The sequence below is a fragment of the Eurosta solidaginis genome, chromosome 1, assembly GCF_040869045.1.
Source record: "Eurosta solidaginis isolate ZX-2024a chromosome 1, ASM4086904v1, whole genome shotgun sequence".
NCBI classification, from domain to species: domain Eukaryota; kingdom Metazoa; phylum Arthropoda; class Insecta; order Diptera; family Tephritidae; genus Eurosta; species Eurosta solidaginis.
In genome coordinates this window covers 51,942,911-51,965,605 of record NC_090319.1, presented here as the reverse complement: position 1 = coordinate 51,965,605, position 22,695 = coordinate 51,942,911, and the positions used below count along the sequence as shown (strand labels likewise).

Here is a 22,695-nt window from a genome sequence, read left to right as displayed (position 1 = left end):
TATTGTTGCAGAATAAAATACGAACCCGCAAATGTGATTTCAAAATCAAAAAAAAAAATCGGTTACCGACGAACACGGAAAAACAACTTGTACGATGAAGTGTAACGCGTTGCAACCGAAAAAAAAATCTCTTAGCTGCAGGGCTACATTAAAAGGGAGCGCGACATGAAGAGTGTGTGCATGGTACCTCAAGTTGAAAAGGGAAGCGAGACGCCCTTACAGGAAGAAAAAAAAAAACAGAGGCAGAGAGGCTTACGTCTCGAGGAGTTTGAGCTGTCACCAACCAGAAATAACGCCCACAAGGTTAACCAGAAGAACATAAGGTCTAGGTCCGAGACAAACTCCTTAAAACAGTAACAGAGATCTCGTAGCCTTTGTCCAGAGTGTGCTATGATTATGAAGAGAAATTGCCTCTGTGCTCCTTGATGGGGGGATCATTTCTCTGGGCTTCTACACAGAGAGAGAGAGAGAGATCAAATGCCTGGGGAATATGATGAACCCGGGCCCGCAATCGACGATGATGGAATTAATGTCCCATTATCCGATTATGATGAAGCCAGAATAACAATAGTGAGATTAAAAAATAGCAAGGCCGCGTACCCTGGTAGATCGCCCGTGGAGGTACTCAGATATCGTGACGAGGTGTTGATAAAGCACATACAAGTGCATACCTGACAATTTGAGTTTCAGTCTTCTTTCCCCAGTCCACAAGATTGATTCTACAAACTGCGCCAACTATCCCGAAATTAGCCTTCTTAGTATCGCATATACGGTTTTGTAAAGCGTATTATGCGAAAGATTGAATCGGTTGATTTAACCATATTCTTATTGGTACGGCCTTGAACCTGGTAAATCTACCCACATCGAGATTTTCACAATGCGCAAAATCTTGAAAACACCCGTTGCACATGTCATCTCTTCGGTATTTTTAAAGCCGTCTTAAACAGCACGAAGAGGAATTGCCGCTATGTCTAAATTTGGTTTCCGTGCAAAGCTTATGAGGCTTTGCAAAATGCCGTTGAGCAACACCATCAGATCAGTCAGAATTGGGAAAGACCCCTCCGGACCGTTCGAAACTAACCGAGGTATCAGGCAAGGTGAACACCTATCGTAAGATGTCTTTAATTTTATACTGGATACAATTTTACTACCTGCGGAACTTAACCGCTTGGAAACATTATTCCATAAGAGTGTCAACTACGGGCGTATGCTAACGACATTGACGTCATCGGCTTGGAAAGCGCTTTACAAAAAAGTGGGTCGAGATACCTAGTGACAAAGATATAGAATAGTAATGAAGAAATTGCGGCCACCGAACTAGATGATGGACAACGGCAGTAGAGATACATTTTTGGCGTTTTCTTTCGCATACAACCATTAGGAAAGGTGCTAATCTATGACCCAAGAAGAATGCAACGTGGAACCATTCCTCGAAGGAGACCTCAAAGCCTGATGGAATAGAAGAAATTGTGGCCAACAAACTAGATGATGGACGACGGCAGTAGAGATATATTTTTGGCGTTTTCTTTCGCATACAACCATTAGGAAAGGTGGTAATCTATGACCCAAGAAGAATGCAACGTGGAACCATTCCTCGAAGGAGACCTCAAAGCCTGACGGAATACCATCGCAGAAAATTAGGTTAGCTAAAAATATATACAAGAACTTTTGCTAGGCTCTAAGACCCGATCGTTGGAACATTACTACAACGGTCTGAACCGATTGAACTTGCCAGAAAGTAAATTCCTCTTATTTTCGCAGACAAATTGGCAGCTGTTATAACTAAAAGAAGCTGCTAACAGGCACAGCTAAAACTAAACCACCTTTTGGGAATTTCTGATTAGATTAATGCCAAACCGAGGTGGTCCAAAGCCATGTAATGCCAGCACCTGTATTGCAGTGACAGTCTTTGAAAAGTGGATTTTTCTAGACTTTTATGTGTTCAGACTTTTCTTCAGACATTTTTAAGATTTTTGTGTTTAAATAAACGAATATTTGTTGAATGAAAGCTTGCATTCTACTTCTGAAGACTTGACCTTTTTTATGCTGTACACAGCATTGTTTCAATCAATGCTACGTCGGCAACCCTGTTCCCTTAATATTTACAAAGAGAGCTCTTTTCTTATGTTACTAAGAACAATGTCAGCGTTTACCATAATATCCATTCATCATTTCTAATCGCATAATGGTTTGTATATGACATGAAATTATTCAACTTTCCCCCATAGTTTTCCAAGAATTATATGTACAGTTGACGTCCGCAGCTCATTTTTCATATTCTTATGATTATACTTGCTTTTACTGTCGACATTTCCGTTTCCGCGCAATTTGAAAAAGTGATTAGAGCGGAATACAAATTTTGAGCGAAAGCATGACACGCCAACGCAAAACGCTTCCGGAAAAACGACGATTAGAACGCCCTTTTGAAATTTTAGTTAACTTAACTAGCTTACTTTGTGGTAATGAAAAAAAGATTAAGTAACTTGAAGCAACTTACAATACACATAAATATACACACGTATGTATATAGTCTAAAGAAAAAGCGATTGTATTAACTACAAAAACTAGATTGTTTAATATTCACTTTAACAAGCAAAAGTAAATTACAAGTTTGGATAAAACCCGTAAGCTTATGTATCTTTAGAAATACTTTGGTATGTGCAAAGCGTGGCCAATACTCGTATTTAGTATGCTACTTGGCATCTAGCCTTCCTAAGCAGTGATGTTTTCACACTGAGTAGTTCTTTACAGTTACTCAAATCAGTTCGAGTTACTTAAGCAGCTCATTTCTCAGACAGTTGAACGCAATGACGAAAAAAGGAAATAAAACAAGTAAGGACGGGACTGTCTTCGGCTGTGTCGAAGACTTAATACCTTTCATGAATGGGGCTAAACAATAATATTATCCCATTCGTAATATCCAAATAATCGGGTGTATAAAATATGTAATATATAGTGAACAGATGCACAAACTTAAGCGATTTTTAAGATAAATCTTAATATATAAAAATCACGTGTCACTATGTTTGGCGCCACTGGACTCTTCAACTACTGAACCAATTTTAAAGTTATTTTGCACCCAGTGTGTAGTTTGATCGAACTAGAAATATAGGATAGGTTACATCTCATTTTATAGTCGCAATATTATTTTATTGCAAATTTTTTTATTTGTTTATAAGTAATAGCAAAATGTTACGTATACGCACCGGCAATCACATTTTCAGGGTTGCGGATATACTTCCGTGTAATTGGTTGGTGTTTAATTAAACAACGTGCTTATCAATATAAAATATTATAGCGAATGATATCAAGTATAGCACATCTCCAGGCCCGTCGAGAGGGGGAGGCAGTTTCTGAGGGGGCCCGCGATTTAGAGGTACTATGACATTTTTTTTTAATTCAGGAGAGTCTTTAGTTGTTCCATGGGCAATTTTTAAGCCGAGTTTCAAAAGCAACGAAAATCTGCATTTCGTTTTAAAATTATAGTGAAATGTGGAAAATAAAAATCTATATATATAAAAAGAAAGGCTAAAAATGTGTTAGTTGGTCGGCGGTGTTTGAAGAGATGCGTCTGTCGATTTTGTTCAAACTTTCACACAAGTTGAGTAAACCTCACGCGGTGGTTACTACATAGGTTTGGTTGCGATCGACATACAGGGTCTCGAGATATAGGCCGAAACGTGGACCCGAGTACCCCTAGAATGTGTTTATAGAATATGGATAACAAATGAAAGCTGTGGGTGACTAGGGTCCCGAGATATAGGCCAAAATGTGGGCCAGTGAATGCCTAGACAGTGTTTATACAATATGGATATCAAATGAAAGCTATTTATGAGTGCTTTAGTACAGAGTAATGTATTATCCAGAGACGGACTGGGACTGGGATTAGGACTAGGACTAGGACTGGGAATGGAATAAAGTACATACCACCCTCTAGGACAGGCAATAAGGGATGCAGAAGAATGAGAAGAAATTGAGAGAAGAGAAAATAGGGAAGGAGATTGAGAAAGAGATAGAATGAGACGAAGATGGAGATAGATGAAGCGAAAAAGACGGAGGGAGGAGTGAATAAAAGGATTGGGAAAAGTGAAGAAGGGTGAGGGCAGAGCTAGACTGAAAAAGCCTATTAAAATATATGCAGATAGGCCAAATTTAGGGCAGAGCAACGTCTGCCTGGTCTTCTTGTATAAAATAAACAAAAATAAAATAAAAAAATTTTAAGCACTTCCTTTATATAAATGTACAAAAATCAGTAAAATATGTCTCTCCTTGCTAAACTTTGATTTTTAAATTTTGACATAGAAATTTCAAAAATATTTATGAGAAACAAAAATATAAAAGGGGAACGCACATTACTTGGATTGGAAAGTTGGTAGGAAAGGAGATATTATTAGTCAATCAATTGAACTCCATTTTTATATTTTTAATTCTCATAAATATTTTTGCAATTTCTATGTCAAAATTTAAAAATCAAAGTTTAGCGGGAATACGTTTTTATATAAGTAGACATTTTTCGCTGATTGTTGTCCATTTATATAAAGGAAGTGCTTAACTTCTTCTTATTTTAACTTTATTTTCTCCTTTTCTTATATTTCCTCGGTGTCTTAAACTCTCTGTTAAGTTTTACGCTTGTAGCTCAAAGAGAACTTACATAAAGATCAATCCCAAAATTTCCTCCGTTTCGTACGATTTTTCTAAATATCTCATCCCGTGCGCCCCCTAGCGAATCTTTTTGAATTGTGTCATCGGCTGTCATCGACCTCCATCCGACGATTGGAATCTAAGTGTTCTTTGCCCAGTCCAAAAAAGGGGGATACTGCAAAATGCACCAACTATCGTGGAATCAGCCTTCTTAATATCGCATATAAGGTCCTTTCAAGTGTATTGTGCGAAAGATTGAAGCCCATCGGGAACCGGTTGATTGGACCTTATCAGTCCGGCTTCAGACCTGATAAATCTATCATCGACCAGATTTTCACAATGCGCCAAATCTTGGAAAAAACCCGTGAAAAGAGAATCGACACACATCACCTCTTCGTCGATTTTAAAGCCGCCTTCGACAGCACGAAAAGGAGCTGCCTATATGCCGCTATGTCTGAATTTGGTTTCCCCGCAGAACTTATACGGCTGTGCAAAATGACGTTGAGCAACACCATCAGCTCAGTCAGAATTGGTAAGAACCTCTCCGAGCCGTTCGAAACTAAACGAGGTTTCAGACAGGGTGACCCGCTAGCATGTGATTTCTTTAATTTGATGCTGGAGAAAATTATACTAGTTGCAGAACTTAACCGCACTGGAACAATATACTATAAAAGCGTGCAATTACTGGTCTATGCTGATGAAATCGATATAATCGGCCTAAACAACCGCGCCGTTAGTTCTGCTTACTCCAAACTAGAAAAAGAAGCGGTAGGGATGGGTTTGATAGTGAATGAGGACAAAACGAAGTATCTGCTGTCATCGAGCAAAGAGTCAGCGCATACGCGCCTTGGTAACCACGCTACTGTTGGCAGCCATAATTTCGAAATAGTAAAAGACTTCGTTTATTTGGGAACCAGCATCTAGCAACAACGTCAGCACTGACATCCAGCGGAGAATCAATCTTGCCAATAAATGCTACTTTGGACTGGGTAGGCAATTGAAAAGTAAAGTCCTCTCTCGGCGAACGAAAATCATACTCTACAAGTCAGTTAACGTACCCGTCCTGCTATATGGGGCAGAAGCATGGATCATGACAACAGCAGATGAAGCGGCTTTGGGAGTGTTCGAGAGAAAAGTTCTTCGAAAGATTTACGTGTTGGTGATGGCGAGTACCGAAGAAGATGTAATGATGAGCTGTACGAGCTATATGCAGACATCCACATAGTCCAGCGAATTAAAACGCAGCGGCTGTGCTGGTTAGGCCATGTTATGCGAATGAAAAGTTATGCTCCCGCCAAGAAAGTGTTTCTATCGGAACCCGCCTATGGAAGCAGAGGTAAAGGGCGGCCCCCACTCCGTTGGAAGGACCAGGTGGAAAACGATTTAAACTCCCTTGGTGTGCCCAATTGGCGCCCGCTGGCGGAGCGAAGGAGCGACTGGCGCGCCTTGTTGGACAGCCATAATCGTTTAGACGGTTAAGCGCCACTTATGTAAGTAAGTAAGCTCATCGAAAAGTTACTTAAAAGCTGGTTTGAAAATTTTCAAATTCTTATCTAATTATTTCGATTTGTGCCCACCTAACGGATTTTTTCCTTTTGCTGCATTGTCACGGTGTTCTAACCTATGTATGTGTAAAGTTTTACGTTTGTAGCTGAATGGTAAGTTACTTAAAAATCGTTTGCAAGATTTGTATGAAAAGCGGGCAAACATTCAACCAACCTAATATAAAGGAAGTAAAAATAGGTAGGTACTTTGTGCAAAGTTTCACGTTTATTGTGGTCTGCATGAAATAGCTATGACAATGTAGCACATATCTTAGTAATACAGTTATAACGCAAATGCAAGTATTTGATGAAATCTGAAGCTTCTAGCCGTTAAAAAGGGGGGGCAAAAGTGACAGTTTATATGGGGTATTTAATATATGTACCACCGATCTCTATGATTTTTTCAAAAAAAAATATATGCTATATTCGTAAGCATTTGCTGAAATTTGAAGCTTATAGTTGTTAAAATGGTGCAGAAATTACGAAAAGTTCCTTATCTGAACAAACGGTTGAGGGGCATATATGCTATATATGCGACCGATCTCATCCATTTTTCCAGACAACAATATGTGTAATATACGAAAGAATATGGGGAAGTTTGAAGATTCAATCTGATAAATTGAGGAAGATATGACCCTTTTTCTGAAAAATCGGTTGTATGGGTGATATATGCTATAGTGATTCGATCCGGCAGATTCCAAAATGTTATCAAGATATTTCAAAAATTGAGGGACTAGATTGCATACAAATAGACAAACGGACAGGGTTAAATCAACTCAGCTCTTCGTCCTGATCATTTCGGTATACTTATTGGTGGGTCTATCTATTTTCCTTTAAGGACTTAAAATTTTGAGATTCGTGAGGATTTCATTTCGTTTTCATGAAAGGTATAAAAAGAAAAAATAAACATACAACTAAATTTGTTTATGCGTTAGATTTTGTAGAAATTGGTATGCGCCACAATGCTGCGTATGTTGTGCGTCCGTTTGTAGCAGCTACAACAACATGCAATGCATACGCACAAATACAAACTCACAGCAAACAGAATTTGATTAGGAAATTTGATGATGCGTGGAATACGATAATAAATGTTAGCCGTCATATAAACCCTAAGCTCTAATACATAGACTAGATTCCAAAAATTGGGACAGAGTTCATGTCAAAAGTGTTAAATAACAAACTGTTGTTGTTGCTGGTAGTGATGGCGTAAGCTAGTAAAGATATATGACTATAAAATGAATTCCTCAAACAAGAGTTTAAAGAATAAAGTCATCATGTACCGTTTAATGATTTTCCAGTCGCTTTTTATGTGCCCTCTTGAATCAATCATAATTAATTGGCGCTTATCCGCCTAAGCGAATTTGATTGGCTCGTAACAAATTACACTAGCTTTACTTATTTCGCGATCACTGTGGCAATTGAGAGCACCAATGGAGGTCAAGTCTTCCTCCACGTGCCTCCCTCAATTCCTTGTAAGTGTCCCATTCCTCTTATTTCAAACTGTGTTGTCGATTGAATTACTTTCTTGGACGGAACGTCTTCGTCCATACCCATAACATGACCTAGCGAGCGCAGGCTTTGAATTTTCATTCGCTGCACTATCTTCGTATCTGCGTAAAGGTCTTACAGATCATCATGATACTTCCTTTGATACTTGCCGTCGGCAGCACAAAAGGGACCATGCAACATACGGGTAACTTTTCTTTCGAATACACCAAAAGCCATCTAATTGTATCTCAATACCGTCCGCGAATCCGAGGCATATATAAAAGCGACCTTGTTTTTCAGTTGTCTACTCAGTTCCTCTCCTACTGATTTCTTAGCTGACAATATTTTCGCCGTTAGTGCTGATGCGGCGACCGTAGTGGTGCGGTGGTAGGCGAAACACTGAAGATCCTGGGTTCAAGCCCCGGGAAATCCCGGAGAAGCTCGGTCTTAAATCTTTTCATAGTTTCTCGCGCCTTGAATTTTTTACTGCTGATTCCCAGAGAGACGAAGTCCTTCACCTTTCGAAGATAAGCCCATCAACAACAGGGTGTAGTTTAGTATTGTACATGACTCAATAGAGTATAAAATAGTTTACAATAACACTATTAACAAAAATATTTGGTGTATAATAATAAAAATCAAAAGCATCTTTCCCCAGTATCAAATAGGATTGATTTGTCATTCGCCTAGTGCGAGTGATGCTGACTTTATTTCATATCTAAACGAAATTTTAAACAACAACTGTCTTACATATGACAAAGTCGTCTTCATTGGGGATTACAACATAAATCTTAAGAGAAGCACGACATATAGCAAGCAGTTAGTTGACCTATTTAGGTCTTTTGCTATGGAACAAAATAGATTTTTACACCCGAAAGACCGATAATACCGAAACAATGATTGATCTGCTCTTTACGGTAAGTGAATCCATTTCATGTGAAAAATTGGAAGAGCATCAGATTTCTGATCACGAAACCATACAGTTCAAAATCAAGTTAGACAGAGAATTTCAAATGAGAGCTAAAAGAACCATAACATCTTGGGAATTTTATGCATGTGATAGCCTTGTCAACCAATTACGACAGGTTAACTACTCTAGCTTTGAGAATCTCAGTGTCAAAAACAAGGTCTCATTCCTAAACAATACATTATAGAATGCAATAACTATATTAATATACTCAAAGGAAATCTCTGTGAAACTTATGAACAAATGGTACGACTATTGATAAACAACCAACTATATACTCAGGAGAATAAAATAGTCCAGTCCCTCAATAACTATTTCATTGACAGTATAGTCGAAATAAGCTCGAATATTCCAGTTAATAACAATAACGTAGCATTTTCGGCTGTTGAAAGTAGCACTCTTACATTCAAATTTCAGAAGGTATCTGCAAGTGATATACTAGAAATAGTAAGTAAATTCAAAAATAAAATAGGAGTGAAAAAACTTATAACTGAAGGAGTCATAAGGGATTCTATAACATACACGGGATACTTTCATAGTCAAATTATAAATGAAAGTCTAGACAAAGGGGTAGTTCCTAACCTATGGAAAACTTCAATTGTGGTACCAATAGAGAAAGTCAGGAATACTATATGAGCTGAGGAGATAAGACCAATTAACACGTTAGCATGTGATGAAAAGATACTGGGAACTGAAGTTAAAACCCAGCTAGTGAAGTACCTAGATGATAATAAAGTTATTATACCGCAGCAATCAGGTTTCCGGAAAAAACATTCTTGTGAAAGTGCCTTGAACCTTGTTTTAGCTAACTAGAAAGAATATATGAGCAGAAATAAACATATAATAGCTATATTCCTAGACTTAAACTTGCTTTTGAAACTATTGATCAAAATTTTTTGCTAAAAAAACTTTATATCATAGGTGTTACTGAAACGGAGCTAAGATGGTTCCAAGACTTTATCATGAAGAGAAGTCAAAGAACTGTAATTGGATCATCCCTGTCAGAAAAAAGATGAAAGATGAAGAAAGATGGCTGTTGGACTTCCGCAAGGGCACCTATGTTGTTTAATATCTATATTAATGATATAAACAATTCTCTAAAGTACTGTGATATTAAACTTTTTGCTGACGATACATTGTTGATGCTTATTGGAGATAATATCACTGAAATATATATAAAATAAAAGAAGACTTAAATAGAGTATATGATTGGTTATGCTCGAATAGATTGAGACTCAATATATGCAAAACAAAATGTATGGTTATATCAAGAAGGAATTTTCAAAACAATGAATTACCACTTCTAAATATAAACAGCGAAGCTATTGACAAAATCAGTACTATCAAGTACTTAGGAATCAAAATCGATGATAAACTCAACTTTAGTGAGCACATCGATTACACGGTTGGGAAAATAGCCAAAAAGATATATTTCATGCAAAGAACATGCAAGTACTTAAGTAGACGGTACAAGGTAATGGTTTACAGATCGATAATCGAACTTCACTTCGTATATTGTCCAGCATTATTCTTCATTATGAGAGATAACCAAATTTACAAATTGCAAAAGCAACAGAACCGAGCTATGCGATTTATTCTTAGAAAACGCTATGGCACCCCTATCAGAGATATGCTCGCCACTCTAAATTGGCTAAGCATTAAAGAGGTACTTTTTATCATACGATGAAGTTTATTAGAAACATAATAGAATGCAACTTGCCTGATTATTTGAATAGTAACATAAAATATGTAAGAAATGTTCATTCCGTAAATACAAGGAGAAGAAATGATTTTACTCTACCTGCTTATAGAACAGAAGCAGACAAATGGGCATTTGTACTATAAAGTATTCAAATTCTACAATGAATTACCAAATGATGTTAAATCTAGTAACATAAGGGAATTTAAACACAAATTGTACAATTCCTGTAGAACACTGCCATTCTAGTATAAGATGGGCAAACTTTCGAATCACCTATAGCATTGCATACAACCCCATTACTCCTACGCTGGTACTAGGAAGCTTTCCCACGTAGGCAAAAAGTATCCGAAGCTCATAGTGTAACGCATCACTCAACCTAATAAGTGCATCACCGTTCAGATGTTGCCTTCGCACTTTAAATACGTTAATAGCGTCAGATACAACTGGCAAAATCCTTGCATTGGTATCATTCGTCTGCTACCCATCTCTCACTTCATTTGGGCAGTCAATAGATGCATATAAATTACTTGAATTAGATTATATATTAATTATAGGTATAAGCTAGGCTTATTATAAGCTGTGAGAAATAAATAAATAAATAAACAGTAACTAGATATAATCTTCTATCCGATATTTAGCAGGCTCATTCCGCGGTAAGTAGCGCAAGTTGAGAGATCCCCTTTCTTGTGGATAGGCAGAGCACTTTTAAGTTACAACCTAGAGGCTCATTCTTCGATAAATAGCGCGGTTTCTAAGATCATCTTTCTTGTGGATTGAGCAGAGCATAACTAAATTACAATGTAGAAGCTCTCAGTACATGCAAAATTATAATAGGAAGCCCATGGGGACTATCACCCAAACTCTCTCATTAAGTATTTAGGGCAAGAGTGAAATCATACCTTAAGTATCATTGATTACTGGACAAACGGACTACATACTGGTACTGGGAATGAGATAGCTAAAAAGGACGCTCCAGTCGAAGCTTGTTGCGTAGACATCTCAATCAGATTGGGCGGGACGTGAGATGCCCCCAGACCAGCTAGGTCAACCTACTCAACTGCCCACACGAAAAATGATTCCTATTTGTATTTCGCCACTCTCCGCGTTAAATCTTTTAAATTTTAGTAAGACAATGAAAAAATTCTCGAGAGCTAAATATGAAATGAACATGAAATAAATTTCAAACTTTTTCCGCATAAAAAACTTTATGTTTTTTCTAGTCAGCGAATATCAATCAAGTCCGTTGTAAGCTATGGAAAAAATGCGTACTGCAGTTGATTGGTATTAATAAAATTTGTTTTATTTTTATAAAAGTAATAATTGTTAAAGGAAATTAATTTAACTACTTGCATAAATATTTTGTGGTTCATTAGCAGATTGTTAACTTTACATTTCGACAGAAAAAATTAAATTGACAAACTGAAAAGTTGAATGGCTATTTAAAAGCACTTATGTACACTTAACTGTAAATTTTGTTTTTAAATTTGTTTGTTTTGTATATACATAAAATATTATTCTTTAGATAGTGATAACTATGCAGAGCATTTAATTAGTTATAAAAAAATCAAAAAGTTTTTACTAAACTGATATGAAAAGCAATTGATTTTCCAAGAAAATAAAAACATATAATTTATGAGAAAAGTTCAAATGATGAAATTTATATATTGTGGCGAATTTCGTGATTTCGATACGTCACTATGCTGCTAGTAAATAAATTCACAACCACAGCAAGGCAAGCAGCTACACATACATGAAAACATCAAAGCAAACAGCCACAGTGAATCAAAGAGCGAACAGAATATTTCACATGCATACATGTAGTCAGAAGCTAAGGCTAAAGAAAAAAGAGCCACACATCATGTTGCTTGCTAACAACATTCGTGAACATTGCGAGCGACGCCCACAATCGATGTTGCTGCGCCAAATGCTCAGCGACTACTAAACCAAAGAGAATAAAAATACGTGTGAATTGGGTGTGCACAATTGTGCCACTATTTGCCGATGTCTGGTATAGACCAATGGTCGACGCGCCTAAAAGCCAGACTTGCTTCATACAAATTCTTAAGCTGGAGACATTGGTGCTTTATCGGTAACCGTACGGGTAACCTTATAACAGCTGATTCGACCAACCTTATGAGAATCAATGCAATCGATTATTGGTGCCGCTAGGGACGTAACCATATCGTAGCCAACCAATTGGGTTTTGGTTTACCGTCGTAACGATAAACAGCTGATTACGTTAGGGATACGGATACAGCGATACAACATGCGGCACCAATGACTCCGGCTTTACTCACCATCGTTCAGTCGTTAGTGAGACAGCAACGAATAAACATGGCGCACGGCTGTCGTGCAAATGTTAGAATATCCTGTGAAAAATGTTACGTTGGGAAACACAACTGGTAAGACTGTCTTTCCATAAGTAATTAACTCGTCTCGCAAATATGTTGTGGTTTGAGTTCCTACCTCTTGTGAATATTAACCTTATGAGTTTTTTTTTAAATTATTTTAACAAAAGTTCCTCCAATTTCAACTTTTGGACACAAATCTTTTAAAAGCCATTGAAAATATTAAACATATGCTCTGCAAGTCACCTGTGTATTTCTCTGGTTGCAATATTGTTTATACGTTTCGGAGATATGAAGCAATCACCACTATTTTTACGCTATTTTCCGTGTTAGGCCAATTTATCAAACTAAGTTTCATATGCCTTTACACGTAGACCCATATGTTATACTTCGAGGAGAGTAAAACTTGATGTTTTAGGGGACTTGGGAATATTTCAAACTAGTTCCGAATCAAAAGTAAATTTTCTTAAAGTTTTTGGTATATTCGTTTTGAATAAATGCACCACCCGCATATTTTAATTTTAACTTTAATTTTCTGCTGGTATGCTCATGCTCTAGCTCTCACTAATACATTTAGAGAAATAGTCGAACGACAGTATTTTTAAGCTAAAGCAGCACCGCAAATCACTTGAGGGTATTTCAAGTATTCGGCTAACGCTGACTGAGAGCCAAAAATGGCACTGATGATGGCGCTACGCGAAACCGGTTGGCCTCCAAACCAATTTCGACAAGGTGTGACGGAAAATCATTCAATTCATGTCAGCTGACTAGTGCTATTTTCACAGCAAATGAATGTTTTTCAAAAATGAGAACTCTGAGATCTGCAGGTCGTTATGTGAGCCATTCTAGTAAACGGAACAATGACATTTGCTAAGGCATTCGAAATGAACTATGTACACACATAAAATGAAAGTTTAACAGTGAGAGTTGGAGTGTTAGTAGGAGTAAGAGTGTTTAATATGAGTAAGAGTGGGGATTGTATGGGAGTGAGAATGAGATCAATCGAATAAAAGATGTATAAGAATAAGAAAGAGAAATGGAAGAGAAAGTAGAAGAGAATGGAACAAGTGAAATGGGGAATCGGAGCTCATTTTTTAAATGGAGGTAAATACATTTTCAGGCGAGTACGCTTGTCCCACTATCGATGACATCTTAGGAGGCCGCTTTTAAACCTGCTAGCAGAATAGTTATACAATTTTTTTTTCATAGTTTCTTTATTTAAACTGTTCATGTTATTATATAATTTATTCCATTAGCGGGCATGTAATGCTCATTATTTAGAAATTCCTACAAGATATGGAATTTTGGGATCGTTTTTGAATGACAGTTTTTCACATGTGACATAAATTTCCGGGCAAGATATCGCACGTATCTAGATATTTTCGAAAATCACACGGATCGGATAGAATATGCTATCAATTCTTTATAGATTTTCCTTTAACCAGCAAACTTAGTACCTGACACGTAGCTCGGAATTCAATTTAAGTAAATTAAAGAGGTAAACAATTCTTCGCACATGCCAAGTTATTTAGGAATATCACACAAACGTGGGAGTTTTGCCATCAAGTTTTCAGAAAATTCAAAGGAAAAAATTTATAAGGAGAAAAGATGCCGCTATGTGTCGCACGAATAAAAAAAAACAATTGAAACTTGATACGAGGCTTAGCTTCATTCGATTGATCTAAATGTAGAAGAAATTTTTGAAAGTTTGGTGGCTTAACTTCAAAGATATCTTAGAATTGTGTGCTCTTGATGTAGATATAACAAAATTTTAGCGAAGCAGATAAATTTCTAGAAAATGTTTACATATTAGGTGCTTATATCTCTAAAGGCAGGAGATTTAAGGTTTATAAGTAAGGGAAGCCAAAGTATGCAAAAAGAAAAACAGATTTAAAACAATTACAAAACGCCTTTAAAATATGTATAAATTTATGCTTCAAAATATGCATTTAAGGACCTTATAAGCCTTAAAATTTCGTTTTATTTTCCAAGGATACCGGGTGGACCATAAGTAATCAGACTATAGCGATTTCTGACTTTTGTAAATATCGCCATATTTAGCTTCAGGTTTACTATTTTGAAGTCAACAAACTCAGAGTAAAAATGTGCATAAACTTGTTTCCTCTTCAAGAATATGAAATGTTCTGAAGGAAGCATTTACGCGTCGCTTAGCCTCTTGCCTTTATGATTTTTACTGGCCGGCCAGATTACCCAATTCTAACCGACCCGAACTTCTTTTTATAATTTTTTTTTTGAAGTTGGGGATGATTATACGACAGGGATGATAGGATCTTCCGCCTAAGTTCTATCAAGGTTGATGCCACAAAACGGGACATCAACTCTGACAGTGACCAGTGGGCCGATGTATTTTTCTAGGTTTTGTGTAATAAATTCCAATGGATTAAAGAACGCATTACATTCAAAATATAACAGTTGAGCTCTTTTCATGCCAATTTGACAAAGAGACTTAAATCTTATATTGGATTCAGCGAATAAAAATTTTATATAAATTTATGTCACACACTTTCAAGCTTTTTCTATACCTTACCTTGCTTTTAACCCATATCTTTTCCTTTTCATTTACATTTTAGCTCCTACTGCTACAAACGAGCAGAACATAACTCCAGTGGGTTAGCGGGTTCAGAATATACATGCCGCAGATACGTCTGTCGTAAAAGGTGACTAAAATACCAAACTGATTGAAGGGGTTGTGTAGCGCAACCCTTTCAAGAGGTTACCAGCGCAATATATAGCTTCTCCAATCCAATTGCCAACCTCATATACCCGTGGCGAATCCCGTTTCTTTAACAACCGAGGTTCTGGCTACCCCAAGTTCCTTATGGATCTAGGTGATGAGAGGGCGGGATGGCCTAGAAAGTTTCATGTGGTCATACAAAATCGTTCCCGAGATGGTCGGACTAATACCTAATGGTGCTTGTTACCGGAACGTACCGGATCTGCATCCGGCTATGGACCATCAACATCGATAACACTCCCCAAGACCTTTAGGGAGTAACCTTATCGCTACAACAACAACTATAACAACAAGAGCAGCAATTTTTTGCAAAATATGCATACAAATAAGTAATAACTGCAAAATATGCAATAACATGCCATGGCACCCACTGTTGCATACTTTGGGTTGCCCTGCTAATAAGTCAGGCATCGTCAGTAAAAGAAGATGAAGGAAGTCCGCGCGGCAGGCGTAAACGGTTGAACATGTTCTGCGTTTGTGTCGTGAGAACGCACCTAATTGAGGGTTTTCCGTTTGATGATCAAACAAATTCTGGTAGCACTATGAAGACATTCAGTGAGGTGAGGTCAATAGTGAGCAGCCAGTTCGACTTAACGTAACCGCTCACCGAAAGCTTGTCTTGATCACATACTAAAGTCTAAATAAAATGTACTCGATAGTTCGTTGGAGGTTTGGAAAGCTTGACAAAGTTATGTGCACAAAAATACTGTCAAGTACTTTCCCAGCCATAAAATGTAAAGAAAGTAGAATGTAAATTCCTGCATAAAAGGCAACTAATATCATCCCTAACCCAGTGGGTTAGGGGGCTTAGAATATACTCGCGGTAGTTAAGCCAGTCGTAAAAGGCGACTAAAGTACCAAATTGCTTCAAGAGGTTGTGTAGGGCAACCTTTGCAAGTGGTTGCCAGCGCAATATATAGCTCATCCCACCCGATTTTCAACCTCACCTGCCCATGGCGATTCCTGTTTATTTAACAGCCGACGCTCTGGCGACCGCAAGTTCCTTATGGATCTAGGGGGTGGCAGGGCGGTATGGCCTAGAAGGTTTCATGTGGTCATACCAAATCGTTCCCGAGATGGTCGGGCTTGTACCTTAATGGTGCTTGTTACCGAAACGTGCCGGATCTGCTTCCTCTAAAGAACATCGATAACATTCCCCAAGGCTTTCGGGGAGTATCCTTATCGCTACTATAATAAGAACAACTACATCCCTTAAAAATCAAACAACTTTCTATATTTCTGAAATTCTTAAATATTTAAAGCAACATTTTACTCCAGTCAAACTCAAATTGAGTTATGCAAAATTTAAGCTAAAAACATTTCCACCACCATTTGTAAAAAAAATTTTCCACAACCACCTTAGGCCAAACACAAAAAATGTTGTATTTAGAAATCATCAATCTAAATATGCACAAAGTTCAAAGTCCCTATCAATAAACTGAATAAGCCAAAAGGCAAGCCCAAAGCATTTTATCTAGTGATGATTTTTTCACCCATCAATAATGATTATAATTTTTTTTGTTTTGTTGTTGCTTGAGGTGTACAACACTTTTCCATTTAAACTGCACTTAAGACATATTTTTGGTTACACTTTTTTTTCGGTTTTCCATTCTTATTTTATTTTATCTTTCATATCTTTTTTTATACCTTTATATTAAGTCGCTTTCATGTTTGTCCCCTCATTTCAGTACGAATTTTTGACCCACGGAAAAGTCTTTTTCGGTAAATTCCCGTTGAGCTAGACACTTGATACTTAGAACATAGTTCAGATCTGGGAGACATTACAATGCAAGTGAAAAAAAAAAAAAAATCCGCTAGGTGGCGCACGGATTGAGATATACAGAAAATTAATTTTAAAATGGAAATTTTGCGATCGACTTTTAACTAACTTCTCGGTAATCCAGAGACTTGAAACTAAGCACATAGGTTGCGAGTCGATGGCACTACAATTCGTGGAAACAAAATGCCGCCCAGTGGCAGACGAATCGAGATAAACGAAAATCCCTGAAAAACCCTGAAAAACGCAGGGAATCTTGCGATCGATTTTTAAGTAACTTCCCGGTGAGCTACAGACGTGAAACTTCGAGCGTGAGTCAAAACCCGGTGACAATGCAATATTTGATCAAAAAAATTCCGCTAGGTGGTGCATGGATCGAGATATTAAGAAAATTAACTTTGATTTGGGAATATTTCAATCTATTTTTAACTAACTTCCCGAGACTTGAAACTTGGCACACAGTTTTGGTGACAATACAATTTATAGGAAACAAAGTTCCGCTATTTGGCGTGCTAATTGAGATAACTACAAATCCCTGAAAAACGAGGGGAATCATGCGATCGATTTTTGAGTAACTTTCCCGTGAGCTAGAGACGTGGAACTTGAGCCGTGGGTCAGAACCCGATGACAATGCAACATTTGATCAAAATAATTTCGCTAGGTGGCGCCCGCGGATCGAGATGGTAAGAAAACATTTTTTAATTTGAGAATCTTTCAATCTATATTTAACTAACTTCCCGGTTACCTTAGAGACTTGAAACTTGGCACTTAGTTAGAGGCCTGGTGACAATACAACTTATAGAAAGCAAAGTTCCGCTAGGTGACGCGCTAATCAAGATAACGGGAAATCCTTTAAAAACGGGGGAATCTTGCAATCGATTTTTATGTAACTTCCCGGTGAGCTAGAGACTTGAAACTTGGGCCGTGAGTCAGAACCCAAAATTCCAAATATCTTTTTGTAGGCAGCACTAAAAAAGTGAAAATAGAAAGATGACAAAAAAGTTTTAAGGACTACCTTTATATAAATGGACCAAAAAATAGAAGGCAATTTTTCATTTAATACTGGCATAATCTTTTTGAATTTTGACTAAAAAACTTTAACAATAGCTCCTGTAAAAGAATTTTGGAATTTAAAATTATAAAAGTAGAGCGCGTGCTTAAATTTTTAATAGCCAATTAGTTAATCCCAAGTACATGGTTTGCCTTAAATTGAAAGATTGCGCTCCACCTTTATAGTTTTAAGTCCAAAAATTCGTTTGGAAGAGCTATTGTCAAAGTTTGCTAGTCAGAATTCAACAAGATTATGTCTGTATTAAAGGAAAAATTGCCTTCTATTTTTTGGTCCATTTATATAAAGGTAGTCCTTAAAATTTTTTTATCATCTTTTTATTTTCTTTTCATTTTTCTTTTACGTTCCATTTTCTTTTCTTTTACATTAACCTTTTTGTTATGTTCAACGCATCCATCTTTTGCCATTCAAACTTACCATTAATTGGTGAAAATATATTCAAGTAAAGGCAGTCTTCTGATTGATTGTCCAAAAATGGCAGCAATCTTTTCAAATATTCCAACCGTCCTTTTGGCATCTTCTCCAATGCTGCTGTCTCATTTTGTATATTTGGCAGACGTTGCGGACAGACGGGACTGTATTTGTCTGATATGCGTATACCATCCCATGGTGCGGGTGCACGTGTCGGACTAAATCTATTGTGTAGAAAGAAAAGAAGAACAGTAGAAAAGAAAAAACGCTAAATTTAGTCAAAATATGATTCCAAAGAATATTAATATCGAAAATTGATAACATATTTGAATTGAAGTGGTTGGGTGTCAACAAAGTGACTTTCCGTTTTATTAACTTTGAATTTGCACGTGTTTACATATTTATTTTCGCATTTAATAACAATTTTGTAGGCGTTTTTATTTATGGGCTAACATAAAAGAAACTTTGTGAACTCAACTTTTTTCTGCGCTTATAATTTTTTTTCAGTCTTGTGCTTTAATAATGCAAATTACTCTCTCAGACTTCTTTGGCTAAGCAACGCTTTGATTCCCGTTTGACTTTATTTCGCATTGTTGTTGGCGATACTTTTAAACAAAATTTTTATACTCAGCTGAGCAGAGCTCACAGAGGAAATTAATTTTGTTCGCATAACGGTACACCGTAACGGCATAAACTAATCGAGATAGATATAGACTTCTATATATCAAAATGATCAGAGCGAAAAAAGAATTTCGTTTAGCCATGTCCGCCCGTCCGTCCGTCAATCCATAAACACGATAACTTGAGCAAATTTTGGGGTCATGAATATGCCCGCTGTGGGTATACCGATCGTAAAAAGCGATCGTAATACCAAGTAACAAATTGCCGTCATCCCTGTATTCTTGGTTAAAGTGGTGCATGTTCAGCATGCTCCACACCAACAGTGCACCCAAACCGTATCAAATTTACGCCATCGTATTAGTGACGAAAAAAGGCTAACCAATCCTGGAGTGGTGTTTCCTGGAAAGGAAGCAGAGTGGACGCTGTATACCACCTGCGAGGCCCTAGCATGGTCTTTAAGAACTGTAGCGCGGGGTGTAGGATTAGCCAGTTGTAATCTGATGCAATGCGTCGTATAATACTTGTATCAGGTTTGAAACTCCTACATTGAGGAATCGGATGAATCCCGGGGTTTGCGGTTTCATGCCATATTTTGGATTCAGCGCTGATTGTCCTTAATATGACGAATTCACCTTCCGGGAAGTTGACAATAAGGCATACTTAATGAAGCTATGCAGTCGCTTCTTCGCTGGTGTGACAACAACGCATTCTCTTCGGAGTAATGCGGTCGCTTAAGACTTCAAATCAGGCAATAAAGTAGTCTCTTCGGAGTAATGTAGTCTCTTTTAATGGAAGGTTGACATAAAGTTTACTCGTGGTCTTTTTCTCACATGGAGTGTAAACTACTTTTCTGGTCTATATACAAGTAATTCAAAGACTCTTCTGCGGAAGGTTAAGGAAACCCTCATCATATCCAAAAATTGTGAATGTTGAGTATTAAAATGGTTGGTAAATAAAGCAGAACAGAAATTGGTTGAACAAATAAAGGAAACCAAGCTAGAAGTTAATTAGCATAATGGTCTGTCGTTGTGGATAATTACGGAAAATTGTAAGAGTGTTTTAGTGCCAACATTTCTTTTTGTAATTTTTTTAAAGTTGGTCCAAGTCGAACGTTTTCATTAGATCTTAAGTAAACGCACTAGTACCTGTGATTAATGCGATGTATCTTAAGAGTAAATGAGCGTAGTACTTGTGGCTTTCATGTTTCTAATGAGTGCAAAACATGTGAAGTTTGTTATCCTCGGCGAACTATCACTTCAAACTTAAGATGATGTCGAAGTAGTTATTCATGTGGAAAAAGAAATTTTGATCTTATAAATGATGACATTGTAGTTATTCTCAGCAAACGGACTTTCTGGATCACGGTGTGTCGGAAGGTTAGGTTAGGTTGAACTGGCCGGTCCATGAGGACCTCATATAGACTAAATATGTCCGTAGTGTTATCAGAAGTTTGTTTTAACGACCAAACTGAAAAACCCTATCAAAAACCAGGACGTATGTTATAAAATAACTTTTCTTGGCAAATACTAGAATATTCCTAGGATTTAAGCCACTTGCTGCTTCTAGATCTGACAGCTGTATCACTCCTAATAGCTGGAGTCTTAGCCTGGCAAACGCAGGGAAATTTCTACATCTGCTATCACTGACCAAGCCTAATTTAAAGCATGTGACGCCAGAAGGCAGCGTCCAGTCAGAATACCCGTCATGAGTCTACAGTCCTCTCTTTTTAATGATAGAAGCAACTGTGTTATTCTAAGGTTGTAAGACCTACACATAATTTTCGACACTTTACAGCCCCGCGCTAGAACCCACGTCTCTCCTGCTTGGTCGATCATGTGCACCTATCGCCTTCGCTTAATTTCGCCCAGTCTTATTCGGAGGTCTACGGAGCAAGTTTTTAGCTAGTTCATCCGCTTTTTCATTACCATCTATTCCCATATGCCCTGGGACCCAATATAGATGTATGTTTCTCCCTGTCCCGATTCTCTCCGGGGACTGTTTACACTGCAACATGCATTTAGATGCTGTGGTATGCGAGATTATTGCCTTAATTGCTGCTTGACTGTCAATATAAAAGTTAACATGATTGCAGCTTGGGCTATTTTCTTCCAGGGTTTCTACTGCTTTGGTTACGACTACTATTTCCTCTTGGAAAACGCTACAGTAATCCAGCAGCCTGTAGGATCTTATTTCTGGATCAGCGTAGGAAACCGCAGACCCTACTCCTTCCACTACTTTGGAACCATCTGTGTACACATGCATCGCCTCGTCAGACATTTGAGCACCCTTGCGCCAACCGTCACCTCTATTGTGGCTTAAGATCGCCCTCGAAGCGCAAATAGGGAATTAGGTAGCCTGTACGACTTGTGACGCTATACTACTATGGCCATATGGCCGGCGCCCAAGCTGCCCCGATGCACCGAGCCTGGTTACAGTTGTTAACGCTATGTTCTTTGCTATCAGGCTGAAATGTGCGGAATGGCATACAGTGAAGCTGTCGGGGTTGTTTTCAGGGCTCCCGTAATGCTAAGCATTGATGGTCTGCATACCCACTCTAATTTTTGAGGAAGGTTGCTTTTTGTGTAGCTTACCACCAAACAAGAACTCCATAGTATAGGATAGGGCTTACAATCGCTGTAAAAGCCCAATGCGAAAGAGAGGGCGATAAGCCCCTCGTACACCCCAGCATTCTTTTACATGCATAAAGTGCCGCTGAAGCCTTCTTTACCCTCTCCTCCACGTTGACCTTCCATGACAGCTTACTGTCTAGGATGATTCCTAGATACTTTGTGCATGGTTTCTCCTGTAGGGTCAACCCTCCTAACTTAGGCCTGATCCAATTTGGGACCTTGTACCTCTTTGTAAACAAGACCATATCCGTCTTATCCGCGTTGACTTTCAACCCGACATTTGATGTCCAGGTATGAATATCCCGAAGCGCCCGATCCATCAAAGAGCTAATCGTTGGAACGCAATTTCCACTTATGACAATTGCAACGTCATCCGCGTAAGCCGTGAGTTTTACGGGTCCCTCATCAAATCGCCTGAGCAGTTGGTTGATGACCACCGTCCACAGCAGAGGTGATACCACCCCCCCCCTGCGGCATTCCCTTGTCCATTGATTTCGTGGCCTCGTACAATCCCCATTGTTATGTAACCTTCCAGCAATTTAACATGCAGCCGATCCATCTGGTTAAGGCTGGATGTACTATAATGTAATTTAGACCATCCATAATCGCCCATTTAGAGACATTATTGAAGGCCCCGGCAATGTCTAGGAAGACTCCTAGAGCATATTCCTTATATTACAGGGCTTTCTCTACGCCTATTACCACCCTATGCAATGCGATGTCTACCGACTTGCCTTTTGTG

At 38.0% G+C, this 22,695-nt stretch overlaps 1 protein-coding gene across 2 annotated transcripts in view; it reads right to left on the bottom strand.

Annotated features, from left to right (window-relative positions):
- The window catches only part of Nlg4 (Neuroligin 4), a 735,191-nt gene that overhangs the window by 447,695 nt on the left and 264,801 nt on the right, over positions 1-22,695 (bottom strand). For both annotated transcript variants that reach the window (XM_067789474.1, XM_067789484.1), the window contains exon 4: positions 18,709-18,926. In XM_067789474.1, coding sequence (XP_067645575.1) covers positions 18,709-18,926 — 218 coding nt within the window. The remainder of the gene's footprint in view (positions 1-18,708; positions 18,927-22,695) is intronic.